Source organism: Neofelis nebulosa, chromosome 9 (genome assembly GCF_028018385.1).
Source record: "Neofelis nebulosa isolate mNeoNeb1 chromosome 9, mNeoNeb1.pri, whole genome shotgun sequence".
In the NCBI taxonomy this organism is placed as follows: domain Eukaryota; kingdom Metazoa; phylum Chordata; class Mammalia; order Carnivora; family Felidae; genus Neofelis; species Neofelis nebulosa.
The window spans coordinates 119,082,940-119,109,859 of NC_080790.1; the positions used below are offsets into that span (position 1 = coordinate 119,082,940).

The following is a 26,920-nucleotide window of genomic DNA, read 5'->3' on the forward strand; positions in this document are numbered from 1 at the left end:
AAACCACTAGAACTGCAAAAGCCCTATAGATTTGGCTGCTCTAAGCCCCATATTTAACAGAAGGGGAAACTGAGGTCCCAAGAAGTGGCCCCATGCCAGTCGGGGCATGGGCCAAGGAGCTGACAGAGCAAGTCAGAAGTCAGAGAGTCCGGACAGATACCCAGCTCTGGGGTTGTGGGCGGGGGAAGGGTCCCCACTTGGGCCCATCAGGCCCTCCCAGGAGATAGCAAAGAAGTCACAATTCTGAGAACCCCCCAAACGCCGGAGAACAACCCCAGCACATGGGGCAGAGTGTGGTGGCCAGAGGCATCCAGCCCAGGCCTGCAGGGATGAGCTCAGCGCTCCAGCTGCAGCGGCGGGGAGAAGAGGGAGGAAGGGGGGGGGGCAAGTTGGATGCTGATTGGCTAGTTCAAATCCCAACAGAAGGGGTGGCTTCCCCGAGCACAGAGCTCAGAGATCCCCCCTCCCACACGCACACCAGCTGCTCTCGGCTCCTCCCAGGGAGGCACTGGCCACCCAGTCAGGGCCTCCTCCCTCCCTCATCCCTCCCTCTAAGGCTGACTCTCTAGTGTACCAACCCCAAATACCCAATCACCTAGGCCCAAATCTACTTCCTCTGAGCTTCCCCAGCTGTTCCTCATCCCACACTCCCTCAACCCAGTGCCTGGAGTTTGAATATTTGTGCAACCCTTTGTCCCGGGGGCTGCCCTGTCAGGTAGCTTTGGCCGGGGAGACAACTTTTCTGAGCTCAGTTTCCACATCTGCACAACAGACCTATAACCCCACTGTGCATGTGCAAAGACAGTCTGCGATGGGAGCCTGCCTGCGCTGGTTGGCTGGCCGGCACTCACTGTTTATCTCCCCTGGCCACTACAGACAGAGGTCTCTCCCTCCAGCATTCCTCCTCTCCCCTCCTGGTTCAAGCCCACTTCTCCCACAGGCCTCAGTTCAGAAGTCACCCCTGCAGGAAGAGGCCCTTGGGCCCCCAGGCTGCACCACGTGCCCCCACCCCCAACCGCTACATTCCCCTGAGTTCTGAGAGCAAGAGACTGGGCCTGGGTCCCCACTAAGTTCTCAGCCCCCAGACCAGGGCCCACACACACAGACAGGGTGGACTGCTCTTCTGGAGGCCCCTCTTGCCAGCCTCCAGCCCAATCCTCTCCTGCTTCACAAGGCAGGGAGGCAGGGAGTGGGGCAGTCAGGCATGGGAGGCTGATAAGCCTGCACTGGACCAATGACACAGAGTGTCAATGTGACCTTGAACAGGTGCTTCCTTTCTCTGAGACTGACTTTCCTCATCCAGAAAATGCGAATAATAATAGCTAACATTTTTGAGTGCTTACAGTGACATTTTACCTATATGATCTCTTCTAACCCTCACAGAACCCTGTGAGGCAGGGGCTGCTGTTATACCCATTTTCCAGATGAGGAAACTGAAACTTAGGTGACTTGCTCAAAATCACAAAATTAGGGCATATTGGAGTCAAGGTTTAAACAAGCCCTATCCAACTCCAGGCCTTTGCTACTCATTAGCACAATAAAGAAACCTCCAGGGACAGTGCAGGGACAGGGCAGGGACAACTCCAAGCCCAGGACCAGGTGTGGGAATGGCTCCTGTTAATAGGATTCATATTTATGATATCACATTGGGACACTCCTGGGAAATGGGCTGTCGGTTCACCAGGGATCCCCACTCTGCAGATGAGCAAGCTGAGGCCCAGAGAAGTGGTGTAACTTGCTCAAGCACACACAAGGAGCGAACTGTGGGCTGAGCTGGGCTCCACTTGGGCTTGTGCTCCCAACTCCAAGAGGGGTACCTATGAGGGTGGGGGGAGGCCCAGAGCTCACCTTGACGTCCTGCTCCAGCCCTCGGATGAGCTCTCCATCCACCTGGCCTGTCTGAGCGGCACGGAGGCTGCGGCGCTCAGCCTTGCGCAGCCGGTACTGCAGGATGCGGCAGGTCTTGCTGGCCTGGTCCAGCTGCTGCCGGAGCTCCTGCAACTGGTACACATCCTCCTCCATGTAGACATCCCGCATCTCGAGCATCTCTGCGCGCAGCTCCTCGATCTCATCCTGCAGTGGGGGGAGAGGCGGTCCGGTCACGGAGCTCGTGGCAGTGGCCTGTGTGTCTGAAGGCAGGCCACACCCAATGCTCTCCTAGGTGCCCTGGGGGCCTGGGTGTGCTGGCTGATTAATGGCCCCCCGCCCCCAAAGATGTCCATGCCCTAATTCAAGGGACTCTGCAAACGAGATTAAGGATTTCGAGATTGGGAGATTTTCCTTTTTATATGAGGGTGGACCAATGAAATCATAAGAGTCTTTATGAGAGGGAGGCAAGGGGATCAAAGTGGGAGAAGGTGACATGACAACAGAAACAGAGGTTAGAGGGGCGTGCTCTGAAGATGGAGGAAAGGCCTCGAACAGGCTGCCTCTAGAAGCCGGACAAGGGAATGGAGCCTCGCCCAGAGCCCTGCCATGTGGCCTTGCCAAGGTAGCCCTGCCAAAGCCTTGATTTTCAGACTTCTAACCTCCAGAACTGTGAGATAATAATCTGGGATTGTTGTAAGCCACTCAATTTGTGGTAATTTGCTGTAGCAGAATAGGAGCCTACCACACTGGGGAAGCAGGACAGACTCATTCAACGAGCATTTGTGGGCACCAACCATGTGCCAGGCCCCCCATGCCAAGCGTGGGGGTGGGAAGGGACGGTACTGACCAAGACTAATGTGCCCCCTTCTGTATCTTCTGCATGGAGCCCCAAGTCTCACTGGGGAGACACATGATAAACCAACAAATACAAAAAATCCAAATAAATGGCAAGAAACAAAAAAAACCCCACCTGGGTAATATGCTAGAGTAATGGGGAAAGGCTGTGTCCAAAGACGTGATCGGGGCAGCCATCTCCAAAGAAGGGACATTTGAGCTGAGGGAAGAAGGAACGGCCATGCACAGAGACAGCCAGGGAGAGAGGACTCTAGGCAGAGGGTCCAGAGTGTGCAAAGGCTCAGAGGCAGAATACAGCAAGGTGGCCAGGGTAGCTAGAGGGGGGATAAGCTGAGGCTGGGGAAACAGACAGGGGTCGGCCATCTAGGGCCCTGAGGGGTCAAACAGAGTTTGGGTTTTAAATAGAGGGTGTTGGGGGATGACCTCACTTCCCCGGGGCAGCTCCTGACCACCTCTGTCACCAGCTCCCAGATGTCCCTCACTTCCCCTTTGTCACCATGAGCACATCTGCAATTCTTTAATAGTTTGTCTGTCAGACATACTGTGAGTCTCTGGGGGGATACCCCACGTCTACCTTGCTCACCGCAATATCCCCCACGCCCAGCACGGGCCTAGCATCCCACAGGCTCCCAACAAATATTAACTGAATGAGTAAATGCATGTCCGGTTAGGTAAACAACCCCAAAAATGACATAGTAACATGAAACAATCATTAGAGTGTAAGGGGATGAGTGAGGGAACCCAGCAGAAGAAATGGATTATTATTATGTCTAATAACAAATGTGGAAACTGAGTCACAAATGGAAATAATACCTACTCTTAGGATGATTGAATGAATTAACAAAGATTGTACACTAAAAAGGGAAACTGAGTCACAGGGGAGGCATGATCCGCCAAAGGCATCCCTGAAAAAGCACCTAAGGATGGTACTGATGGGGGCAGGGGAATGGGTCCAAGAAGCAAAAAAACAACTCTTCGGGCCCTGGAGATGGACACAATCTGGAGAGTGCTCACCAGCCCTTGAGCCTTTCTTTCCTCGCAGAAAATGTGTGGCTCCCTACGAGGGCATGGCCTGGGGCTGTCCAGTGCCCCCCTGAGACTGGGTGGGTTGGTTTAATTCAGGAGCAGAGTCAGGAAGAAGCCAGTTCTTAGTGTGAAAGCTCATCCACCGGACTCCTGTGGACTATTTCTCAAATGGTTCTGAACTCAGGAGAGGAAGACGGAGGGAACAGGTATCTGCTTCTCCCAACTCTGTAAGATACTGTCCTCTTCCCACCATCAACCAAAGGGCTTAATCCCCACTTGCCGCCACGGCCTCTGCCCCAGGGATGGCTTCAGCAGCAACCCCCAAAGTGGATGATTCTGCCTACACCAGCTGTAGGAGCGGTCACCTCACCAGGACCCCAGCTCCACCTCCGTCCCAATACACACACAGACTCACCGCCACCATGCCAAGTGGACAGAACTAAAAGTGGAAAAAGAGGAAGTGGGACAGTCAGTGATCACACCAGTCAAAAGAAATGAGGAAGTGAGGGGTCCACACGCCACTTCAGCCAGTGGATTAAGGAAGCATAAGGGAAACGGCACTCAGGAAGTGTAGGTCAGTCAGCTAAATCCAAGCTAAACCAGCCTCCAGATGAGCCTGTGTTCAAGCCCCCACCATGCTATTTGCTAGCGTCTCACTTCTTCTCACTGCAGTCACACTGACAGGGCCTGGTGATCGGGAGCATATGGAGGTTTGAGCGGACCTGAAGCTCAGGATCAACCAAGGAGAAGTGCAGGGAACATACAAGCTCATTAACGTTGGGCTACATAAACAGATGTAGGGCGTTTAAGTCATAGGAGGTGACATCCCTCAACACAGGACTATATCCAGGGTGCTAGAGTCATGTGGGGGGACCATTTATTTTTTTAACTTTTAAATAACTGATTTTTCTATTTATAAAAGTAAGCAGTGATCCTAGAGACAGTTTTGAAAATACAAAAACTGTACATCACTCATAATTCCTCCACCTGGTCCTAAGTCACAGTGGCTCTCAAGGTGTGGTCCCCAGACCAGCAGCATATAACCATCACTGGGGAACTTGTCAGAAATTCTCAAACCTCAACGGAGACCTAATGAATCAGAAACTTGGAGGTGGGCTCACCAAGTGACTCTAATGCAGGGGGTTTCCTTCCAGTCTTTTTCCTAAAAGGGCCAGAGCCATCTGTGGCAGCACCACAAGACCAGGGCCTGACACAGAGCAGGGACTCAATAAGCATCTATTGAAAACGTGAGCGAATGAATGATTTCTCACACGAGCAGCTGTCTCTCCAGGGCCTGCCCTTCACCACAGTCAGTTTCTGGAAACGCAGGATGTTGCGTTCATGCCAGCTCCATCTCTCCACGGGGCTAAGGGGGGCCCAGGAGCTCGGGGGCTCGTCCCAGCTGCAGGCAGAATGCGGGTCAGCCCCTCCTGGCACGGCCCGTGGAAGAGAGCGGGTCCACAAAGGCCGGCTTGTGGCCTGCACGGGCCGGGTCTGCTGGGATGCAGGCAGCAGAAGCTGGTGAATGCAGGACTTGGGCAGGGGCTGAGCTTTTGGGCCTGAGGTGGGGCCAGGGAAAGGGCCTGCTAGGCCATAGGGAGGGGAGCTGGGAGGGCAGGACCTTGCTTCACTCCAGAAGTTCTTAGACCCCACTGAGCTACCGAATCCTCCAGCGTGCTCAGTCCAACAGTCCCAGCCTGTGGCCCTACAAAGCCCTGCAATGACAGTCTGAACCAACTGACAGAGCTGGGGGCTAGGGAGGGGAGCTCAGCCTTCCCAACTCCCTCACAGACAGTTCAGGGGCCTTCCTGCTCCTCTCCTCCCTCCCAGACCCCCATCCATGTGGAAGCAGGAGGAAGGGATCAAACCCCACCAGACTCAACAGGCCCAGTGGCTGCAAAGCAAGATTGTTGGAAACCCCCCCCTCCCCGCAACAATGGTGGGGAACCCCAAACCTCATCCTCCCCTGCAGATAGGAAAAGGCCAGCAGTGCCCACCTCAGAAACTGGGGGCCCTGATTCTCTACCCCACAGTCAGAAAGGCCAGCCTAAAGAAGCCGGGGAAAGGTGCTCAGACCTGGCATGGCCTGCCAGGTCAACGCCATCCATCCCCTGTGGCCACTCCTTCAAGCTGACTTCTCTTCCCCTTGAAGCTCAGCCTGATTATTTAGGACTGGGAAAGGGGGTGGGGTAGGACAGGAATAGAGAATAGGAACGGGGTACCCTGCCTACTGCCAGAGTAGTCTTTATAGAAAATGTTTATTTTGCTCTAATTACAGTGGAAATTCCTGTTTATTGGAGATAACTTGGAAAAAAAGCTGGTCACTTTCTGTCTCCTCCACTATTTCCCACTGGCTTCTCTGCATTAGGTCCAAGCCCCTTAACCTGGAACCGGAGCTGCCCCTGGTCTCCTCCCTATTCCTGTCTTGCCCCCCACCCCTGCATCCTCCACCCCCGACGTCCCACTATGCCAGGACTAGAAAATAGCTACCATCTCGGGGCACATGGCTGGCTCAGTCAGTAGAACATATGACTTGATCGCAAGGTTGTAAGTTCGAGCTTCATGTTGGGGATAGAGATTACTTAAAAATAAAATCTTAAAAAAAAAGAAAGAAAGAAAAAGAAAGAAAGCTACCATCAATGGGGAAGCTCATGAATGGCCAGGCAATGCATACATGTGCAATAATGTGATCCTCCTCCCAGCCCTGTGAGGTTGGTATTGAAGATGGTCCCTTTTTGCAGATGAGAAACTGAGGCTCAGAAATTTCCTAGAGCTGCTCAAGCAAGGGAATGGTGGAGCTGGAAACAGGACCTTAACCATGTTCTACTTCCAGGTTTGCTTGGGCTAGTCCCTCTGCTGGAATGGCCTTTGCCAGGCTAACTCCTAATTTATGTCATCCTTCCAGAACATTCTCTCCTTCTCCATCACCACCCCCCACTCCCCGCCCTGGCCAAACCACACACTCTGAACTCCACTCTTCTCTGTGCTAACAACTTCAGGTTGCATTTGTCTGCTTTCAACTCTATCTTCCCCAAGAGCTGGGGGGAGGGCAGGTGCCAGGTCCCACCCGTGTCTGATCCCCAGCACGGCCCAGGACAGGCACACATCACTGTCTACCGGTAGATGTCTGACTAGAAGGATGAGTATGGCTTCTGCCCTGCCCAGTCTCTCTCCACAGACCAGGGTGGGCAAGCTCTCCTGATCCCAGCCCCAAGTCAGCGGCAAAGAGTCAGGGAGAGCCTGGGCAGGGTCTCTCTACCCAGGGAACTCCTGCTTAGTCACTCACTCCCTGCCCACAAAGCGCATCTCCGTCCATCCCCCTACACACCCTCCAGATGATCCATGAGGTCAGCCTGCAGGAAGCAGCCTCTCAGAGGCAGACCCGCTCCCTGAAATGGATTAGTTCCCAGGAATCCTGGAGGAGTTGGCCAGGAAGAGTCTCTTGGTCCCTTTTGGGCCAGAGGACCAAACATGAGCTCACACTACTGCTAATAATAGCGAGACCTTGCATGGCAGCACGGGGTTTCACAGTTTACAAAGACATTCCGTCTGAATCATCTCATGGGTCCTCACAGAAACCCCATGGACAGGCAGGACAGGAACCACCACCTCTGTTCTAGAGACGGAGAACTGCAGAGAAGCACAGGGAAGGTGGGCTGTGCCCAAACTCACACCGAGAGACCTCCAAGCAGGACTCAGATTGCAGAGCTCAGATTCTTTCGTCTGCACCAGAATTCAGGGAACTCATCGACTTGGATGGGAAGGGGGAAAAAATAGCATATCTTTACTTCCACCAGCCTCTAACTAAAAATTAACATTTCCTTCTATTCTGGACAAGCCATAGTTGTATGAGCAATACTCGTAAGTTTGCCACCAAAAGAAATCACAGATATTTTCCTATCATGTAACAATTGCAGAAGTGTCAAAATGGTGTTTACACTCATCAGTACTTTGAAATTGCACTGACTACACTGGTTAATAGACCGGTCAGCAGATCTGATGAGTTAATAAACATATATTTACTATATTATTATAACTTAGAAGTATCTTTCGATAATTGTGATATATTTGGTTTCATTTGTGTTTTAAACACTTAAAAACATTATTCTGAGAATTATTCTCAGCGGAGAGCTTAAAGGCGTCTGTGGCACAAAATAATACATAGCCTGTGTTCCTTCCAGAGGTGCCTCATCTGTGGGGTCTGACTTGGCCCCCCAGACCCCCTCTCTTCCCCACCAGGGCATAAAGCTAGAGAAGCAGAGCTCGGCCTTCAAGCCACATTTATTTTATTTTATTTTATTTTTTAATGTGTATTTATTTTTGTGAGAGAGAGAGCACATGCAAGCAGGGGAGGGGTGCAGAGAGACAGGGGGACAGAGCATCTGAAGCAGGCTCTGTGCTGGCTGCAGACTGTCCCAATGAGGGGTCCAACTCATGAAACGTGAAATCATGACCTGTGCTGAAGTCAGATGCTCAACCGACTGAGCCACCCAGGTGCCCCTCAAGCCCCATTTTAAATGTTGCAGGAAAGGGGCGCCTGGGTGGCTCAGTCGGTTGAGCATCCGACTTCAGCTCAGGTCACGATCTCACGGTCCGTGAGTTCGAGCCCCGCGTCGGGCTCTGGGCTGATGGCTCAGAGCCTGGAGGCTGCTTCTGATTCTGTGTCTCCCTCTCTCTCTGCCCCTCCCCCGTTCATGCTCTGTCTCTCTCTGTCTCAAAAATAAATAAATGTTAAAAAAAAAAAAAAATTAAAAAAAAAAATGTTGCAGGAAAGAGGGACACCTGGGTGGCTCATTCGGTTGAGCATGCAACTTCTGCTCAGGTCACGATCTTACAGTTTGTAAGTTCAAGCCCTGCATTGGGCTCGTTGCTGTCAGCGCAAAGCCTGTTTCAGATCCTCCGTCCCCCTCTCTGCCCCTCCTCCACTTGTGCGCTCTCTCTCAAAATAAATAAACGTTAAAAAAAAAATACCTTAAAATAAATAAATAAATGTTGCAGGACAGAATGTTTTCTACAAGAAACCTACACAAATATACGATGATAAATCTTTGTACAATGAGGACAAGAGGGGGAAGTTTAGGTTTGGGGCTCACTGGAACACTTGTAAGTGACTCCAGACGATCCATCTGATAAAACTGGTCAGTAGGAGTAGATGGTGAGTAGTCTCTTGACCTGAAGGGCTGGAGACAAAAGTGACCAAATTCAAGGCCCCTCTGCAGAAACACAGGAAGTGGCAATGAGTGATGTGAACCCAGCAACAGCTGCCAGCCAGCCCTGAGGGAACAGGGATGGAAGCAGGGGGTTAGAAGCTTCCTGAAGGCAGGAGGAGATCACTTCTTACCAGTCACCAAGGAAGAAACTATACCACAGCAGAGGTCCCCAGCTACCTCCCACCCAAGAGTGTCAGCCCCCACAGGGCTCGGGTTCACCCAGAAGCCCCAGGGAACTCTGATGTGAGTCCTACAGACCTCCTTGGAATACCAAGGCTGAGTCAGGCACAGGGAGCCAGTGTCTCAGCACAACCAGCTCCCGAAGGGACCCTGTACTGCCTGGGCCTCCTTCCATTCTGTATGTCTCCCACCTCTGCCTCCCCCTCCACCTCAAGTGCCACCTCCACCAAGAAGCCTCCCTGGCTGCCCCAAGGCACAGCCTTTTTTGTAATGAGCAATTACTGAGTATGTATAGAGAGCCAGATTCACCACCAGATCATTGAATTTAACCCTGAGGATGGCCAGTTTTTTCCCCATTAATTTGTTCTCCACTTAGTACATGGAGTGTTTTGTTTTGTTGTAACCATGTCACTCTCCTGTTTAAAACTCTCCAATGATCACCAAAATCTGGAAACAACCCACATGTCCCTCGGCTGAATGGATAAACGGTGGCACACATGTGACGGAATACTACTCAGCAACAAAAAGGAATAAACTGCTGAAACCCGCAACAACGTGGATGAAGCTCAAACCCGTTATGTCAGGTGTAGGAACCCAGGCTCAGCAGGCCACTGCAGGATTCCCTTTACATGACATTCTGGAAAAAGCAAGACCGCAGAGACAGAAAACAGATCAGTGTTTGTGGGAGGCTGGGGCAGGAGGAATGGACTAGAAAGGAGCCCAGGAGTTTTTTGGGTCCATGTCTGGACTGTGATGGGTTACAGAGCTGTACGCTTCTGCCAAAACTCACCTTACTGTATGTAAATCACCTGATCCAAAAGCAAGACAAAAGCCTGACAAAAGCAAGACAAAAGACAAAAGCCACATCGGCTCTTCTCCCAGAAATCACCTCGCCTGTCCCACCACGAAGCCTCTGCCCCAGCGGGTCCCTCTGCCTGGACTTCCCTCCCTGCGTCTCTGCACTACAGGCTCCCCTCCTGCTTAAAGCCTCCACGTAAATGCCACCTCCTCAGAGAAGCCTTCCAAGACCCCTCCAAGCCCATCGTGTCCACGTTCTCTCACAGAATGTGTCACAGGCTTATCTGTGATGCGAATTATTTTTCTTATTGATCTGTTTGCTTATGGAATGTCAGTCTGCCACTAAGATGTGAGCTTCAGGAGGGCAGGACCTGGCGCAGTGCCTGGCACACTAAGGAACAGCTCAGTAAAGAGCCGCTGGATTAACAAAGGGGTCCTAAGAGGGGAAGATTACCATCCTGTTCCCCTGCCCTGCAGAAAACCGCTTCTAGTCAGTGGTGCTATGTTTAAGTCTAATTCTGTGACTCTGTGAACCTAATGCCCACGGGGGCTTGGGATCCTGGTAGCGGGCCTCAAATTCCCTCCTACCAACTCCCAAGTTACATTCTCAAATATGTCATCTCCTCCTCTGGCTCCAGGGACCTGACAGGCCGATGGGCAGGCAGACCCAGGAAGAATGACAGAGCCGAGCTAAAGCACCCAGAACTCTCCCTCTGTAGGGTAGCAACCATTCCATGGAGGAACAGCAGCCTCTGCCTGGCCAGCCTTCTCCCACACCGCCCCGGCCACCACGGTCCCTCCCTTGGGCTAAAGCCCAGGCTGCCTGCCCATCTGCCAGCCTGGCTCTGGCCTGGGGCACTCACCCCGGTCCAGAAGGGCTGACCTGCAGGGTGGGCCAACAGTGGCCACAGGGGCAGCACGCCAGCCCCCCGAGAGGCTAGGGCCGCCATCTGCTATCCCTTCTGTCGGTCCCCCAGGTCTGTCAAGGCTCCAGATGAGATCATTGCAGTTGGACCCCAAGGAACGCAGAAGGCTCTGCAAAACGCCACTTCCCTCCCCACTCAAAAGCAAAGATTCTGGGAGCAGCAAGGTGGGGGGCGGGGGACAGACGGGGACACTGAGGCCTCGAGAGGGATGAGCACGCCCCCACCCCCCGCCCCAGAGCATCCAGAGTCAAGCAGAGAGGGACTCCGCATGCCTGCCTCCTAGCCCAGAGCTCAATCCAGTTTAGCCTCCTTGGATGAAAGCTGGGCTCCAGTTTGGGGATAGTCAGGGTCAAAAGTCCTAGAGGAGGGCCAGGACGCCCAGCCAGGTATGGCCATACCACACCAATGCCCCTGCTCCAGCTGGCACAGAGGCTGCCTCGTCCCAGTGACCCATTGGGTCATGAAGGAAGACAGCGATCTTGGACTTGCCCCTCCAACACCAGTAAATAAAAATAGACAAGAGTGCTCCCTCTGTGCCACGTTGTCTCACTGTATCCCCAGCCCCTCCCCCCCCAACTGCCTGGTGAGGAACCAAGGTCAAATAGGTCAACAGTGTTCTCTAAGGTCCCACACTAAAGTGGCTGAGCCAGGATTCAAGTTCAGTTTGAGCTCCTGTAAACTAGACCAGTCTCTATAATGGGACAACAGTGACAATAATAGCTAATACTTACAGGAGCTTCTGTGTGCCAAACACCTGGCTGAGCTCTGCCTGAATTTCCATTATCTCATGCTACCGGTCCTTTTGCGGCACGTGCTATTACTTTATGCCCATTTTGCCAATAAGCAAACAGAGGCTCAAGAAGATAAAGGCTCCACAGCCAGTCAGGAGCGTGCCTCCCAAATCTGACACAGCTCTCTGCTTGAAACCACAGACACCCCCTCTGGAGGGGAGGGGTGTGTGCGTATGTGTGTGTTTGGGGTGAGAATATACCTGGAGACCATCTCCCACCAAGGCCAGGCCTGGCTTGTCACTGGCCCATTCCAGGCCTCACCCAACAGAATAGGGAGACATCCGCCTTTTGGGGGGTGGGGGGAGGCGCTCACAGTGGGAGCGCCTGACGATGTCCCTCTTGTCCTTTCTGTGTGAACAGGAAGGAAGGCAGCATTTGGATCTGGATGTGTTTAAAACATCTTCCAAACGGCCTCTGGGCTGCAGCCAAATCTCAGAGCAGGGACAGAACAGGGCTCAGAGATTCTTGGGGAGGGAAAGTGAGGCTGGAGAGAGGAAGACTGACTCCAGGCCACACAACCTGAAGCTTCTGCACACCCCAGCCATTTCCCGCCTCCAAGCCTTTGTTTGGGCCATCGCCCTGCCTGGCACCCTGGAACGAGCACCACCAGACCTCCCATCCTTCTGCCTCTTGCCATTTCCAGGCTGTGTGACCTTTGCCAAGCCCTTTAGCCTCTCTGAGCTCAATTTACACCCGTGTGAAAGGAAGGGGCTAGGTCCCACCCTGGCAAGGTCCCTGTCTACACGCAGAACACATGGGGGAGGGGCCGATGGGCAACTTGTAATTACCCAGTTAATAATCTAATTACTGTTGAGGTAAATGTCCCCAAGGAGCCTATAGAAAGCTCCTGGATGTCTAACTCGGGGGCCTGGCCTGGAGCTGAGCGCAGGAAGGTGGAAACAAACAGAAAGGGGAGGGAACCTTAAGCACAAAGGCCCCCCAGGTGGGAAGAGCACAGGGACTGAGACCTGGGTGTGAGGAACACAAGGGAGCTTGGGTGGAGCGAGGTGAGCTGAGGCTGAGGGAGGCAGAACCACACAGGCTGCCCAGGCACTTGGCCAAGGCCAAGGAGGGGAGAGGCTGATGCAGCCGACCCAGAAGATCCCAACCAGATCTGGGGCAAACTAGCAGAAAGATGTTTAGCTGAGCCAGCCTAGCTGTGGGACCCCAAACTATTTTTCCACTGGAGCCTGTGCTTCTCTGTGGCCCAGGCAACAGGAGATTATTCACCTTGATCTTAGAATGTGGGCCCCCAAAGTCATCCTCCACCGGCAAAGGAGTATCCCCAGGTTACAGAGTATGCAGCACTGGCCGTCTAGAGAAGACCGACATGGGATAGGAGAGAAAGGGGGAACGCAAGGGACAGAAGTGTTTGGGTATCTCCACGATGCAGTTCAGCTCCACGCACACCTCCCAGGCCCCTGCTCCAGGCCAAGACTCACACCCAGAGCCAGATGCAACTTCTGCCTCAAGGACCAGGGCTTACAGACCCCAGTCTGCCAGTAAGCGGTGAGGGTGGAGAGCTGCCGAGTCCTTACAATGAGCCAGGCCCCCACTAATCCTTACACACGTGCTTTCCCTTACTCGGTGCTCACCGCAACCCTGTAGGGTGAGCACTGCCAGCATCCCCGATTTTCAGGTGAGGAGACTGAACCTCGTAAAGGGGAAGCTGATAGAGGAAAAGGCAGAGCCAGGATTCAAGCCTACAGTGCTCTCAACCACCTTGGACCCCAGAGAAGGGAAGGGCTGGCCTGCTGCTCCCACCTTCTCTGACTCCCTGCCACTCCTCAGGGAAGCCAGCCCTATCTGCTCAGAATGCAGACACGGTACTGACCTGCGGGCCTCCAGTGAAGGCCAGGGTCAGCCTGTCCCAGAATACCCTGGAGTCTCTGGCTCGTTCCCCACCCCAGCCCCAAGTTCCTTCTGGCACCGGAGGGCAGAGAATATGACCACAGATGAGGTCATGTGTATGTGCTATGAGGGGAATGACCTTAGCAATAACCTTGGCTGCTGGTCAGGCCCCTGCTTGGAACTTAGCCGAGCCCCTCCCCTGGGGAATTTCCTCTCCCCTGGAGGCCACACAGGATGTAGGGCTCCTTCTCTTCCTCTGTGCTCAGGATGGTACTGGATGCACCATGTACCTGAACATTAATCCTCCTAAGTGCCCTGCAAAAAGGGATTCGATTCCCATTTTACAGACAAGAAGACTGAGGCCTGATGAGGGGATTTTCACATGGAGACCATGCATAGGGAGGACAAAGCAAGGTTTGGCCCTAGACTTGACCCCAAACATGGAATTTGTAAATGAGACCACAGAGCCTTCCTTTCCTCCCACTCTGGACTCCTGCGTCTAGGGCGAGAGGCACACTCTAAGGGGGCAGCTACTAGCCTTGCTGTATGGCCCCCTCCCAGCAAAGTGTTCACAGCACCTCAGCTCAGCTTGGCATTTGAGGCCCTCCCCGAGCAAGCCCAACTCTCCTTCCCAGCCTCTCCCTGACCCCTGCTCACACCCACCATTCCCTCCAGCTCTTCTGTTTTAAGCCCACAGACCACCTACAGACCTTGATCACTACCTTTCATTCAATCACACAACAAATATTTATTGAGTCCCTACGAGGTGCCAGGCACCATCCCAGCAGCTGGACCCAGAGGCAGCCACTCAAGGCTAACTCCTCAGCTCTAATGCCCCCTCCTCCAGGAAGTCTTCCAGGACCCTCTTCTGAGCGTCCACATCTCCTCCAAGCTCCTTCATCCTGGCCTCCTTCATTGTTTCCCAGGCAGAAATGGGCACCCTTCAAAGATGGGAGTGGCATGGCCCTCCACAGCCCCCAGCAAAGGGGGAAGGGGAGGAGGAGGGAGATGAGGGCAAGCCGGAAATTCCAAGGAGATTAGAAGGGAGTTGCCCCTGGGCAGTGTTTCTTCTGTGGGCAGGCCTGACAATTGCTCCATTTCTCTCAGCCCACTGGGCCCAGGCCCAAGTGCTGGGCATCAGGCGCCCGAGCGCCTTTGGTGCAGCTTCTCCTGACGTAGTGACCTGCCAGACCCAGGCCGTTACAAATCAAGCCCCTGCCACACTCCTCACCATTCCCAGCAGCCCTGTGGAAGGAACCTTGGGAGTAGCTGAACATAGTCGTTTGTACACACCAGCTCCAGAGGACAGGGACCAGGATTTCCTGTATTTCTGTGTGGGTGAACTATCACAGCCTGTGTGTGTGTGCGTGTGTGCGCGCGCACGCGGGCACGTGTGTGTGTGTGTGTGTGTGTGTGTGTGTGTGTGTGTGTCTGGGATCCTGTTTTGCGAGTCTCTGGTTCCCCAGGGCAAATGCTACAGGCCTGACATTTGAGTGCGCTCTGCTCGTGTCCCTGCTTATGTGTACGTGGCTATGTGTCTTGTGTCTGTGTATCTCCTGGGTGTGCGTCTGAGCCCCAGATAAAGGTAAGTGTGCAAGGGCCTCCACCTTCTCTTTGTGGAAGAGACAGGGCGAGCATCTGGGTGATGAGCTTGTCTGTGCCCGCCTGGCAGGAGCGGATCTCTGGATTTGCGTGGATGCTGGCGCCTGTGTGTAATGAGTCTGTGTGGGTTTGTGTGTGCGCCTGCATATGTATGTGTATTTCCGATACGTCTGAGGGTGTCTCAAAGCTGTGTGTCCATCTGGGACATAGCCAAGTATGTCTGGGTAGGTAAGATGTGTGCGTGTGTAAGTGGGTGTTTCTGAGCCAGGGGTCTTCTAGATGGTGTGAGTTTGTCGCGTCTGGTATTGTGTGTGTATGAGGAGACAGATTTTGTATCTGCATAGGTTTGTGTCCTTCTGAGAGTGTATCCTCTCTGACACATCATGAGGTGTGCTTCTGGAAGCATACAACCTATGTGTGTGTCACTGGATGTATATGTGACACGCATATGAGTGGCTGTGGATCTCTGAGCATGCGCTGTGCATATGTGTGTTTGTGTGTGCTCGACAAGTGTGCCCGGGGACACAGGCCCAGCCCCTCTGTGAGGAATGCTGGGAGCCCTGGGAGCTCCGCGGTCCCCCCAGGCCTCCGCAGCAGCCGGCCTCATATTTTCCATCTCATTTTCCATCTCGCTGGAGCTGCCCGCCTCCCCCTAAGGACAGGCAAACCGCTGAGGATTCTTAAAGACCCAGGTCTCAGAGAAGATTCTTCCAGGCCCCCTCTCAGCTGCCACTTGGGGGGCTGGGACTCAGGGCAGGGACCAGGCGGGAGCTTTGCTGACCATAATGACCAACCCCCCTCCCGAACCCAGCGACAGATTCTGGAAGCTGAGAAGAGCTGAGAAAACATCTGGCACTTGGCCTGGTAGCCAGGCAGCTCTCAGAACGTATCAGTTGAATGAATGAATGAATGAATGAATGAATGAATGCCTGGAGAAGCAGGTAAGGAAAAGGGACAACAGGACAGGCACTAACATTTACTGCACACCACACTCGAAAGGCTCCCCATGACCCTAAGGCAGGCATGCTTATCCCCCGATTTACAGAAGAAGAAACAGGCTCAGAAAGGCTGAGTATCTCACCCAACATCACACAGCTTGTAACTGACAAATCCAGGCAAGAACTCTGCTCTGTGAAACTCAGAGGCACAGGCCACCTCCTGCATGGGAGAGGGTGGAAGAGCAATGGGACAAGGGGAGCTCCTTAGGGTTCTCTAGTGAGTTTCCTAAGTACAGCCACGGCACAATTGTGGGCACATTTACATAGCCTCTTGGTTTCCTTATCTGCCAAATGGATCTGACGTCAGAACCCTCAACACAGGGTTGCTGTGAGGAGTAAGGCCTTACTTAACCCAGAGCCTAGCGCACTGGAAGCGATCAACAGGGGATAGCATTCATGAGGCAAGAGCCACAGAAGTCCAGGGATCAGTGGTCTGGGGGGTCCCCAGAACGTTTCTAATAGTCCAGCTCCCTGGGTTCTAGCCTAACCATTAACTAACCCTTAAGGCTGGATCCAAACCCCCATCGTTTCCTCCAGTACCTCACATCCCCCTTGTCCCAATCACGCGCTGCACAGGTGCAAGGCACACATTCCCATACACGCATGCACGTATATGTCCCTTGCCGCCTGCCTGCAGGCTCCAGGCCCCCACCCCAGCCTATGTTACCTCTACTTGTTCCCAACAAGTCTTAGCCTAGAGCCTGGCACACAGCAGGATCCCTCTAACCAACCTGTGTCCCAGACTAGACACACCGTTAGCAACTAAAAGCTCACTGCTCCAGTCATGCTATAGAAAGAACAGGACCTAGAGTTAGTCCAACCAGGTTTGGAATCCTGGCTGTGACCTGGGGCCTCCATTTACCCGAATGTACAGTGAGAACTAGAGGTGGAGGACGGATGCTTCCTCTCCTGGGCTGACATCTAGATTGGCTGTACTTCACTCACACCTAGACCCTCCAAGGAGGGAGCAGGGCAGCATGGAATGTGATCACACCTTCCTGTCCCCCTGGAAGCAGCTCCTGATTTATTCACATCCTAAAGCTACGGGGACCCACCTTCCTGGCTTCTCCCAGCTCCCCCAAGAATAAAGACACGGACGTCCTGTCTGCTCATTGGCTAACAAAGACAACAGTTCCCCCAAGAGATGTGGGATTTCACTGCTTGTAAAACGTTTTCTTGTCTATTCATACCTCCCGGGTTCCTGAAAACAATCCTATGAAGCTGCCTGGGTAGGTTCCATCATCTTCATTATATAGATGAAAAAAAGGAGCTCAGAGAGGCCAAGCGACTTGCTCAAAGCCACACAGTAAATGGCAGAGTCAGATCTGAAAGCCAGGTCTTTGGGCCTCAACTCTCAGATTCTTCCATCTACACTCAGATGGTTCTCAGCATGTCCTCACCACATGGTACATGGACAACAGTTAGCGGTGATGGGGAGGAAGACCTGAGACTACCAGGGTTTTGAAGGTCAAATGCAGTCATTGTGTCTGCTCTGCAACTAAAGCTGCATCTTAGAATCCTGGAACCTTGAAAGTTAATAATCTTCAGACTTCCTTGGCTGGAATCGATCCTGAGGTCAGGCAGCTCAGCTGCAGCCACCCCATAAATCCTTCCCTGAATCTTCCTTCTAATCACAACCACCAACGTTTTGTACAGTTTACAAGCTGCTTTCCACAAACCCTACATCTTCATCCAAACGTGCAAGGTCACCCAGCCTTTGTTTGAATAACTCAAGTGACAGCAAGCTCACTCTCTTCTCTGTAGCAGCCCCTATCATCTGATCGAGAGGCAGCTGCCCCATTTACACTTTCCGGGCTTGGGCCCCAGGGCAGGCCTCTAGCAACAGGAGATCAGCCACCACCAGTGAGGCCTTCCTTCCATGGTAGACAGGTCCCAGGGCCCCCAGCACTGGGAGATGAACCCAAGCAGGGCCCCACCAGACTTGGGACTCAACCCAGGTAGCATGTAATCTGCAGGGGACACACTGGGGATCTAAAGTCCTCTCCTGGTAACTCAGTTTGTGCATCTTGGAAGCAAAGAGGCCCAGAGGGGCAGGAAACACGTCAAAAGTGCAATACACTCTTGGGGCACCTGGGTGGCTCAGTTGGTTAAGCGTCCAACTTTGGCTCAGGTCATGATCTTACAGTCCGTGAGTCTGAGACCCGTGTTGGGCCCTCTGGTGCCAGCGCAGAGCCCGCCTGAGATCCTCTGACCACCCCCTGCCCCTCCCCTGCTGGTTCTCTCTCTCAAAACAAATATACTTTAAAAACAAACAAACAAACAAAAAACAGAGCATAATACACTCTTACTCCAAGCCCTGGCTGTCTGGAGAACTGGCTCAGGGACCCAGAGCAAGTGCCTTCCTCTCTCTGGCCACAGTTAACCCATCTGTAGAATGAACAAAACACCTCCCATGACAGCCACTACACTTAATGGTCCACATGCCCAGTCTCTAGATTTTCATCTCGCCTCTGTGAGATTGGCAGCTGGATCAAACAAAGCTCTAGAGGGACCAACCCAAAGTGCACGCGGCAAGAACTGCACAGTCTGGCCCTGCTCACCTCGCCGCCCAACCTCCTCCCTCTCTCCAGTCTCTGTACTATCCCTCGAAGTCAACACACTTTTTCCCACTTCCTTCAGCCCGGAATGTTCTTATCTAGGTCCTATTCAGCTGACTGCATGTCACCCTCCAGGCCTTGGCCTCCCTGAAGGCCCCCAGCCCCACTGAGAACATGATGGGTGCCTCTGGAAACGTGTCACACACCACTGGGAAACAGCAGTGATCACAACTGCCCTCATCTGAGGCAGGCACTCCAGAGGTGTTTGCAAACATTATCTCCTTTAACCCTTAAGGTTGGAAGATGTGGGATATACCTTTTTACAATGAGGAAACTGAGGTCTGGAGATAGTAAGTAACTTGCCCGAGTTCACACAGCCAGGAAGCCACAGACCCCGGATCCAATAGTAGCCTGAGGTCTGCGCATGAAGCCTGCAGTACTGAATGAATGATGGAAACGTGGTCCAGTGTCAGCCTAGGCAATGGGAGGTGCCCAGCCAGGCCCTGGCCCCTGTGAGACCTTGGGCTCAACCCCCAGCCTTCTGGGATTACCGCCCACCTTAAGAGTCACGGCTGGCCCAGGTAGACTCCAGAGCTTTGCCTGATGACTTCCTGGAAGGGACAGGAACCCACAGGGGTTGGTACACAAGGAGATTCTGAGGCAAAGCTCCATGGCCCATCTCCCTCGCCAGGACAAACAGTGTGGGCAGGAAGCAGGAGTAAGGAGCTCAGGGTGTGAGTTCAGAGCAGCTTAGGCAGGCAGTGCCAGAAGCAGCTCAGGGCACCAAGAGGGCAGGACCAGGCCTTTTTCTGGGTTGTCTCTGTTCCACCCACCCTCCACTTGTCCTCTCCTCACTACGGGCTTCTGAACACTGTGAGAGCTGACTGAACGAACCTTCAATTGTCAACAGTGAACGGCGCCTTTGGGAAGACTTACCCTCCCATTTAATAGATGAGAAGGCTGAGACCTGGCTTGGGGAAAGATGAGAGGCTGAAGGGGTGGATTATGCTGATTCAGACAGACCCTGTCCTTTTATTCTACAAGTATTTACTGAACACATGCTGCAGAGGAGACACAGTTGAGCAAGACCCCAAAAGTCTAACGAGAGAGAAACCTATTTGGCCAAAGCTAAGTGTTGCCAGGCAGACATAAATCAGCAGAGTGATGTTGATTCTGTGGCTCTTGGCCAGGGTGCTCTGGATATGGTGCCAGGCCATCAACTGATGAGAGTAGTAGGTAACATTTCAGCCTCTTCCAAAACCATGCTCAGCCAGTGGTGGGAAAGCCCATGAAGCTTTCAGTCTTCCCAGCCAAGGCCAGCACATTCTATAAAGCTGCTACAGTACCAAGCAGTGGGCACACAGAGACTGGCCAGCACCCAGTAGGTGCACATGTTCACTGAAAGGGTGAAGGCAAGATAGGTCTGCTCTCCGGGGAAGCGCTCAGGTGCCCCAGATGCTCAGAGGGAAGGCGGCTTTCAGATGGACAGCTTCCCTCCTCTCACCCGGAACATGGGAAGGCCAAGGGCACCGGCCATGAGGGGCCAGTGGGACCTCTGTGTACCGGGCAGACAAGAGCAGAAGACAACATCCTGGGATTTAGGAAGCTGCCTCTGAACCAGTTCTCCCACGACATCATCCTCCCAGGCTGCGGGACCGTTAGACTGGGCGGAAGTCGGACTCTAGCCAAGGGGATGTTCCCAGATGTCATGCTTTCAAATGGGACCCACCCTGAAAGGCAGGCGGGGACAGGCCTGAAGCAAGGAAAGCCCTGGGTAAAGACTCAGCATGGTGTTCTGGCCTCTCCTTGGCAGGGGACAGCCATGGGTTTCCCTGGCAGAAGTGCACACCGATACCTGTCCCGGAAAAGAGCGCCACCCAAGGCCTAGCTTCTGGCCTGCGGGTGGGGGGGTTCTAAGCAGCTGAAGGACAGAGGTTCAGCCCCTCACTGGCTACCCACCCCCCACCCCAAGTGATGCATCCAGGCATCTTCCAAAGCAGTTTTCTCATGCCTCCCTCCCTCCAAAATCAGGGCCCTTTGGCCAGTCTCGTCATCTAGGGTCCTCCTCAGGAGACGGTTTCCCAGACAAAAAAGGGAGGCAAGGTGTGTGGGAGCCCCAGGGTAGTCTCCGAGGATTCAGGCCCCCTTTCCCAGCGGCTTCAGTGGGACGGTGGGCCTGCTGGTGCCTCAGGCCCCTGGGGCCGTCACAACCCGCACCTCCCGGGGCCTCCCTCTCCCGCCCCCCACCAGCGCCCCCACCTTGAGATAGTCGTTCTCCGAGCGTAGCTCCTCCAGCTCCCGCACGAAGCCGCCGGGCCCACAGTCCAGCATCTCCTCGGTGAGGTCGGAGAAGGCGAGCGAGGCACTGAGTGGCAGGCGGCTGCTGCCCACCGACGACGCGGCCACCGACGGCTCATCGGGGGAGGCGGGCGGCCGCGGGGGCTGCTGTGCTGGCGGCGCGGGCTGGGGCGGCTGCCCGGTGCGGGCCCCCGCCGGGCCCCCGGCCGCGGACTCGGCGTCGCTGCTCAGCGCCAGCTCCAGGCCCAGCAAGCGCGCCTCCTCCGACGCGCAGTCCGACACCTCCGAGCTGCTGTCGGTGAGGCTGGGCGGCGGGGGCGGCGGTCGCGGCCCGGTGCCCGGGCGCGGGCGGCCCTTGGCGCGAACCCCGGTGCGGACCCCGGCCACTCGCGTCCCCGCGCTCCGCGCCCCGGGCGCCACTGCGCGCCCCTTCTTGTCGGGCCGCGCGGAGGACGCGGCGCTGCAGGCGGCTGCGGCGCCGGGGCCTGGGCCTCGGCGGCCCTTGGCCAGAGACCAGCCGGCCACGTCCTTGGGCCGGGCCGGCGACGGCGCGCGGTGGCTCTTCTTCCTCTCCGGGGCGGGCGCGGGCGGGGGACCGCAGCCCCGGGCCGGGGGCTCCCCCGCCGGCACCTCCATCGCGGCCTCCCTTGGCCTCAGCGAGCGGCGCGCATGGCCCGGGCCCACCCGGCCTCCGCGCCCCTGGGGAGGGTCCCGGCGCCGCTCCGGCCCCTCGGACCGCGGCTCCTCTCGGCCCACCTCAGCCCCGGAGCTGCGCTCCGGCCCCGACCCCCGCCGCACCGGCTCTCCGCTGCCCTGAGCTCGGAGAGAGCGGCCCGATCGCCTCCAGGCGCCCCGGCTGCGGCTCCGGCTCCGCCCGGCGCCCGCCCCCTCGACCTCGCCGCGCCCCCGGAGTGCGCCCGGGACTCGGCTGCCTGCGCGCCGATCGCTCCCTCGGGCTCCGAGTCCGGCAGCGGCCCGGGCCCCGGCTCCGCCCGGCGCGGCCCGCCCCCCGCGCAGCCCCGCCAGCTCCCCGCCCAGCCGCCTCGGCTCGGGGGCGCGCGGCTCCGCGAACAAAAGGCGGACGCGGCGGGAGCGGCAGGGAGGGACACAGGCTGCGAGCGAGGGAGGGATCTGCGAGGCAACAGCGACCCCCTCGAGGGTCAGGCGGGCCTGGGCTGCCGCGGCCCGGGCTCCGTCCTCCTCCGCTCTGCCGCCGCCCCCTCCCCTGCCCGCCTGGGGAACGCACCCGGCCGAGGCTCCCCTGCGCCCAGCGTCCGGGCAGGGGCCGCGGGAGCGGCGAGCGAGGGGACTCCCAGGCAGAGGCCGGGCGGACCTCAGATCGCAGGAGCCAGCATCCATATACACCGCCGGTGCCTCGCCCCTCGCGGCTGTGCGGAGCGTGCGCGGACTCCGCCCCCCTCAACCTTGTAAAGCGAGACCAATTATCCCATTGTACAGATGCGTAAACTGAAGTCTAGGGAAGACACGCGATTAGCGCGAAGTCATCGGCGGAGCTGGGATGGAAAGCAAACCTCACACCTTCAGGGCGTGCTCTGGTTCTTAGACCTCCGCTTCCCTCTTACAGACGTAGGGACCGTGGAGCCCTAGGTGCACGCCCAGCTCTGTACACCTTGACAAGCGGGAATCTCAGACATACTCCCTCCAACCCCGGCCCGCTTTCAGGCTCTGAACGGCTAAAATGGAGGCTGCCCACTATGAGGTGTCAGACCAGCGATGCTTTGGGAGTAGGTTCTGACCCCGGTAGGGGCTGGCACGGACTGAGGACAATTACCCTGATCCCCACACGTTTCTCCCCAGGGCAACCGGGACAACCCGGGACAGCCCGGGAGCACTGGCTCTGGTGGTTTCCTTTCTTTCCTTCCAGGGCTGTGCTTCTGGCCCTGTTGTAGATTTTCCTGTGTCGATCACACCTTCCCCCGCCTCCTTCCCCTCCCCCGCTCCTTGCGGCTGCTACTCCTGGTGGAGCCACCGCCCGGCCCAGGCAGTTTTAAGTCTTTCGGCTGGCTGCCCCCGGGTGGGCACCCACCCCTCAGAGAGGCACCCCCTTGTCACCTGGAGAGGGGGGCAGGGTTGTGTTTACCTCTCTGCATCCTCTTCTCCCCACCCCATCCCCGTTCCTGCCTTCCCTCCTTTCCTTCCACCTCCTCTCCTGCCCCCCACCCCCCCACTCCCCCAATCCTGTTTCTTCACCTCCCCTGCCCTTGACACTCAGGTGGCACCAGGTCTGCTTCTTGGCTTCTATCCCACGTCCCTAACAGCAGTGAGTACTGGGGTATGCCTTCTCACCTGAGGCATGGCTTCGCCCTGATCTACATATGTCCTAGTGTGTGTGTGTGTGTGTGTGTGTGTGTGTGTGTGTGCCCCCTCCGCCCTCAGATTTTTCCTTCAAGTGGCCCCACAGAGACACATGGAGCAGGGCCACCTAGCAAGTTCTCTGCAAAGTATTCCTACTCCCTCCTGACAAGGCACAGCTCCCCTGTTCCCACTGACCGTCCACTCACCTAGTCCATAGGCACCAGATAGGACAATGAGTGGACTTGTCCTTGGTACATTCCTGACCTCATGGAGCTTAGAGTAGGGGGGGGAGATGGGCCACAATTGATTCATTACATAAAATACCCCTAGGTGGTATTGTGTGGCACAGGGGCAAAGCCTTCCCACCTCCTGGGCCTCAGAGTCCCCACCTGGTCTAGTGTGAGGGTCCTTTCAGCTCTGATGCCTCCATTTCTTGTAAGCTGGTCATTTTCTGGCACAGAGATGCTATAGAGTTCTTAGAGATGGTTTATCTTCTCTGTGTTTCCATTTCTCCTCTATGCATTATGTAGGTCTGGAGATGTTGGATGGTGTGAATGCAGGCAGGTGACATGCTAGACCCAGGCCAGCTTAGCCACTCCTGACACACCTGTGGCCACACTGGTGGCCCTGAGATTAGAGTGGCCTGGATCTTCCCACTTGGACCTGGGCCCAAGTCCTGGCTCTACCACATATCCTGCTTGGGTCCCTGACGCTGAGAAGCAGGCTGAGGGCCCTCCCTGCTCCGAAGTTCTTTGGATTTGAGGAGCCATGAATCTACAGTGTAGCCCCAGCAACATGGCCCTGGTGGGGAGGGCTCCAGAGATGGTGTGGGGCCTAGGAAGGGGCTCTGGACTCAGACTTAGTTCAGACCAGAAAAACCTGGACTTGCTGGGAGTCCAGAATTGGTGACATGCCGGCAGGGAGACTGTCTGTCTGCAGCTTCCTGACCGTCGGGCACTCAATTATGCCGGGCTCCGCGCTCAGCACTTCAGTAGAGGATCTCGGAAAGGCTAGGAGCTTCTGGTGGCTGATTGCATTTTCCAAAAATAGGCACAGCAATACGCAGCCCATCCAATCCCTCCTTTTAAGTGCGGCATTGACACTCTTACAGTTGAGCCACGGGATCTATATTCTCTCCCCTTTAACCTGAGTAGGCCTTTGTGACCTCCTCAACCAATAGAGAATGGCAAAAGTGATATGAGGACTTCCAAGGCTGGCTCCTAAAAGACAATTTGGCGCTCTCTCATGTGCTCGTGCTTGCCCTCTGTCTCTCAGTCCACTCACCTCAGAACCCAGCTACCACATTGGGAGGAAGCCCAGGCCGCGTGGAGAGGTTAATGAAGGTGTTCCAGCCAGCAACTCCAGCTCAGGTCCCTGCTAGCCACCAGACATGGGAGAGAGTGAACCTTCAGATGATCCAGCCCCCAGCCTTGGATCTGTCCCAGCCAACGCCAAGTAGAGCAGAAATGAGCAGTCCCAAACTGCAAAATAAATATTGTTGTTTTAAGCCACTGGGTTTTGGGGTAGTTTGTTACGCGGCCATGGATAACTGGAATGCTTGTCCAAGGTCACATAGCTTGGAAGTGGCAGAGCTGAGACTGACTGGAACCCAGGGTCATCCGACTTCAGAGTCTGTTGTGCCGCACTAATGGGTGATGTTCAGCTCGGACACACAGTGTATGATGCCTAAAGTTCTACTCGAGACGGAATGAAACATCAAATGATTATAAGAATTATATATCAGATTGTAAGAAATGATGCTGGTTACCCAGTAGAAAAATCAGTTTATTTCCTCCCATTCAAGGTGCTGAATTGATGAAACTGAATGGAGACTAAATCCTGGAAGGGATCAAAGAGGAGGTGATTTTTTTTGTAACGAAAGGGGTTTTTCTTTTCATTATACAAATTATGAAAGAAACAAGTCACTGGCTGAGGGAAAATTAGAGGAATTAATAGGAGAAACTGCTTTAAATAGTGTAGTCAGGGAGGCCTTGCTGAGGAGGTGATATTTAAACTGAGTTATTAGAAAAAAAAAAAAAAAAAGCCTTGGGCTCCTGGGTGGTTCAGTCACTTGAGCTTCCAATTCTTGATTTTGGCTCAGGTCATGATCCATGCTGAGTGTGGAGCCTGCTTAGGATTCTCTCTCTCTCTCTCTCTCTCTCTCTCTTTTTTCTCTCTCTCTCTCTCTCTCTCTTTTTTCTCTCTCTCTCTCACTCCCTCTGCCCCTCTCCCCTGCTCGTATGCTCTTTTTCTCTCTAAAATTAAAACTTAAATTAAAAATTAAATTAAATTCGGGGTGCCTGGGTGGCCCAGTTGGTTAAGCGTCCAACTTCGGCTCAGGTCATGATCTCATGGTTCATGGGTTTGAGCCCCACGTCGGGCTCTGTGCTGACAGCTCAGAGCCTGGAGCCTGCTACAGATTCTGTGTCTCCCTCTCTCTCTCCCCTCTCCTGCTTGTGCTCTCTCTCTCTCTTAAAGGTAAATAAACATTTTAAAAAATTTTTAATTAAATTAAATCAAAATTAAAAAAAATTTAAAGCCCTAAAAATTAGGCTGCTCATGGTTCATTAGTTCAAGCCCTGCATTGGGCTCGCAGCTGTCAGCATGGAGCCCTCTTAGGATCCTCTGTTCCCCTTTCTTCTGCCCCTCCCCTGCTTGCACTCTCTTTCTCAAAATTAAATAAACATGTGTATTTAAATAAATATGTGTATAAATACATTTTACACTGAGTTGTTCAAAGAGCCAGAGTAAGAGAATTCAGACAGAGGAAACAGCCAGGGCAAAGACTCTGGAAGAGGGACAAGCTTGATAGGTGTTTAAGGAAGTGAGAAGGTCAATGTGACTAGACTTGATGGGTGATGGACAGTAAAGGACAAGTTAAAGTTGGAGAAGAGCCAAGGCATGTCTCATTGGAGACTCTAAGCAGGGGCATGATAGAATCTAATTTGTGTTTTAAACAGATCACTCTAATTGGTCTGGAGTCATGAAGAGTTATCAGCATTTGGACAATATTTAAATCCATGGGACCAAGTGAGGTCATGTTGGGAGAGCATCTATAGAGAGAAGAAAAACTGGCTCACAAGCAGGAAGTTAAAAATTCCTGTTTCTAGGGGCACCTGGGTGGCTCAGTCGATTGAGCATCCAACTTTGGCTCGGGTCATGATCTCACAGTTTGTGGATTCCAGCCCTGTGTGGGGCTCTGTGCTGTCTTTTGGATCCTCTGTCCCCCTCTCTCTCTGCCCCTCTCCTGCCCGCACTCTCTCTCTCTCAAAAGTAAATAAAACATTAAAAAAAAAAAAAAGAATTGCTAGTCTAGAACATGGGTAAAAGGAAAAAGCCAGAGAGGGAACAGCCAGTGAGGTAGGAAAGAACGTGCAGCAATGTGTTGTCCGGAGGCCCAGACACTAGACCAGACTGTCAAGTGGCGGAGAAGCTGGAGGAAGAGGAGAGCAGAAGAGTGCTCCCTGCACAGCATGACTCAGAGGCTGCTGGGGACCTCGCCAAGAGCAGGGGTGGTGGGGGCAGAAGCCCAGGGGAGTGGACTGAAGAGTGAACAGGACACGGAGGCAGAATGCAGAAGGAAGAGAGATGGAGCAGTGGGGGAGGGACTGTCACATGAGATGGAGAGAGAGAGAGAGGCAG

General features: G+C 54.4%; 1 protein-coding gene across 3 annotated transcripts in view; it reads right to left on the reverse strand.

Moving 5' to 3' along the window:
- SOGA1 (suppressor of glucose, autophagy associated 1) overlaps positions 1 to 21,980 on the reverse strand; it is a 72,279-nt gene extending 50,299 nt beyond the window's left edge. Inside the window, exons 1-2 of one of the 3 annotated variants that reach the window (XM_058685525.1) lie at positions 20,924 to 21,980; positions 1,849 to 2,073 (exon numbers count right to left, since the gene is read on the reverse strand). In XM_058685525.1, the coding sequence (XP_058541508.1) occupies positions 1,849 to 2,073; positions 20,924 to 21,598 (900 nt within the window). In that variant the 5' untranslated portion in view covers positions 21,599 to 21,980. The remainder of the gene's footprint in view (positions 1 to 1,848; positions 2,074 to 20,923) is intronic. The other 2 variants (XM_058685526.1, XM_058685524.1) reach the window with 2 other exon arrangements.
- Between the last annotated feature and the right edge of the window lie 4,940 nt (positions 21,981 to 26,920).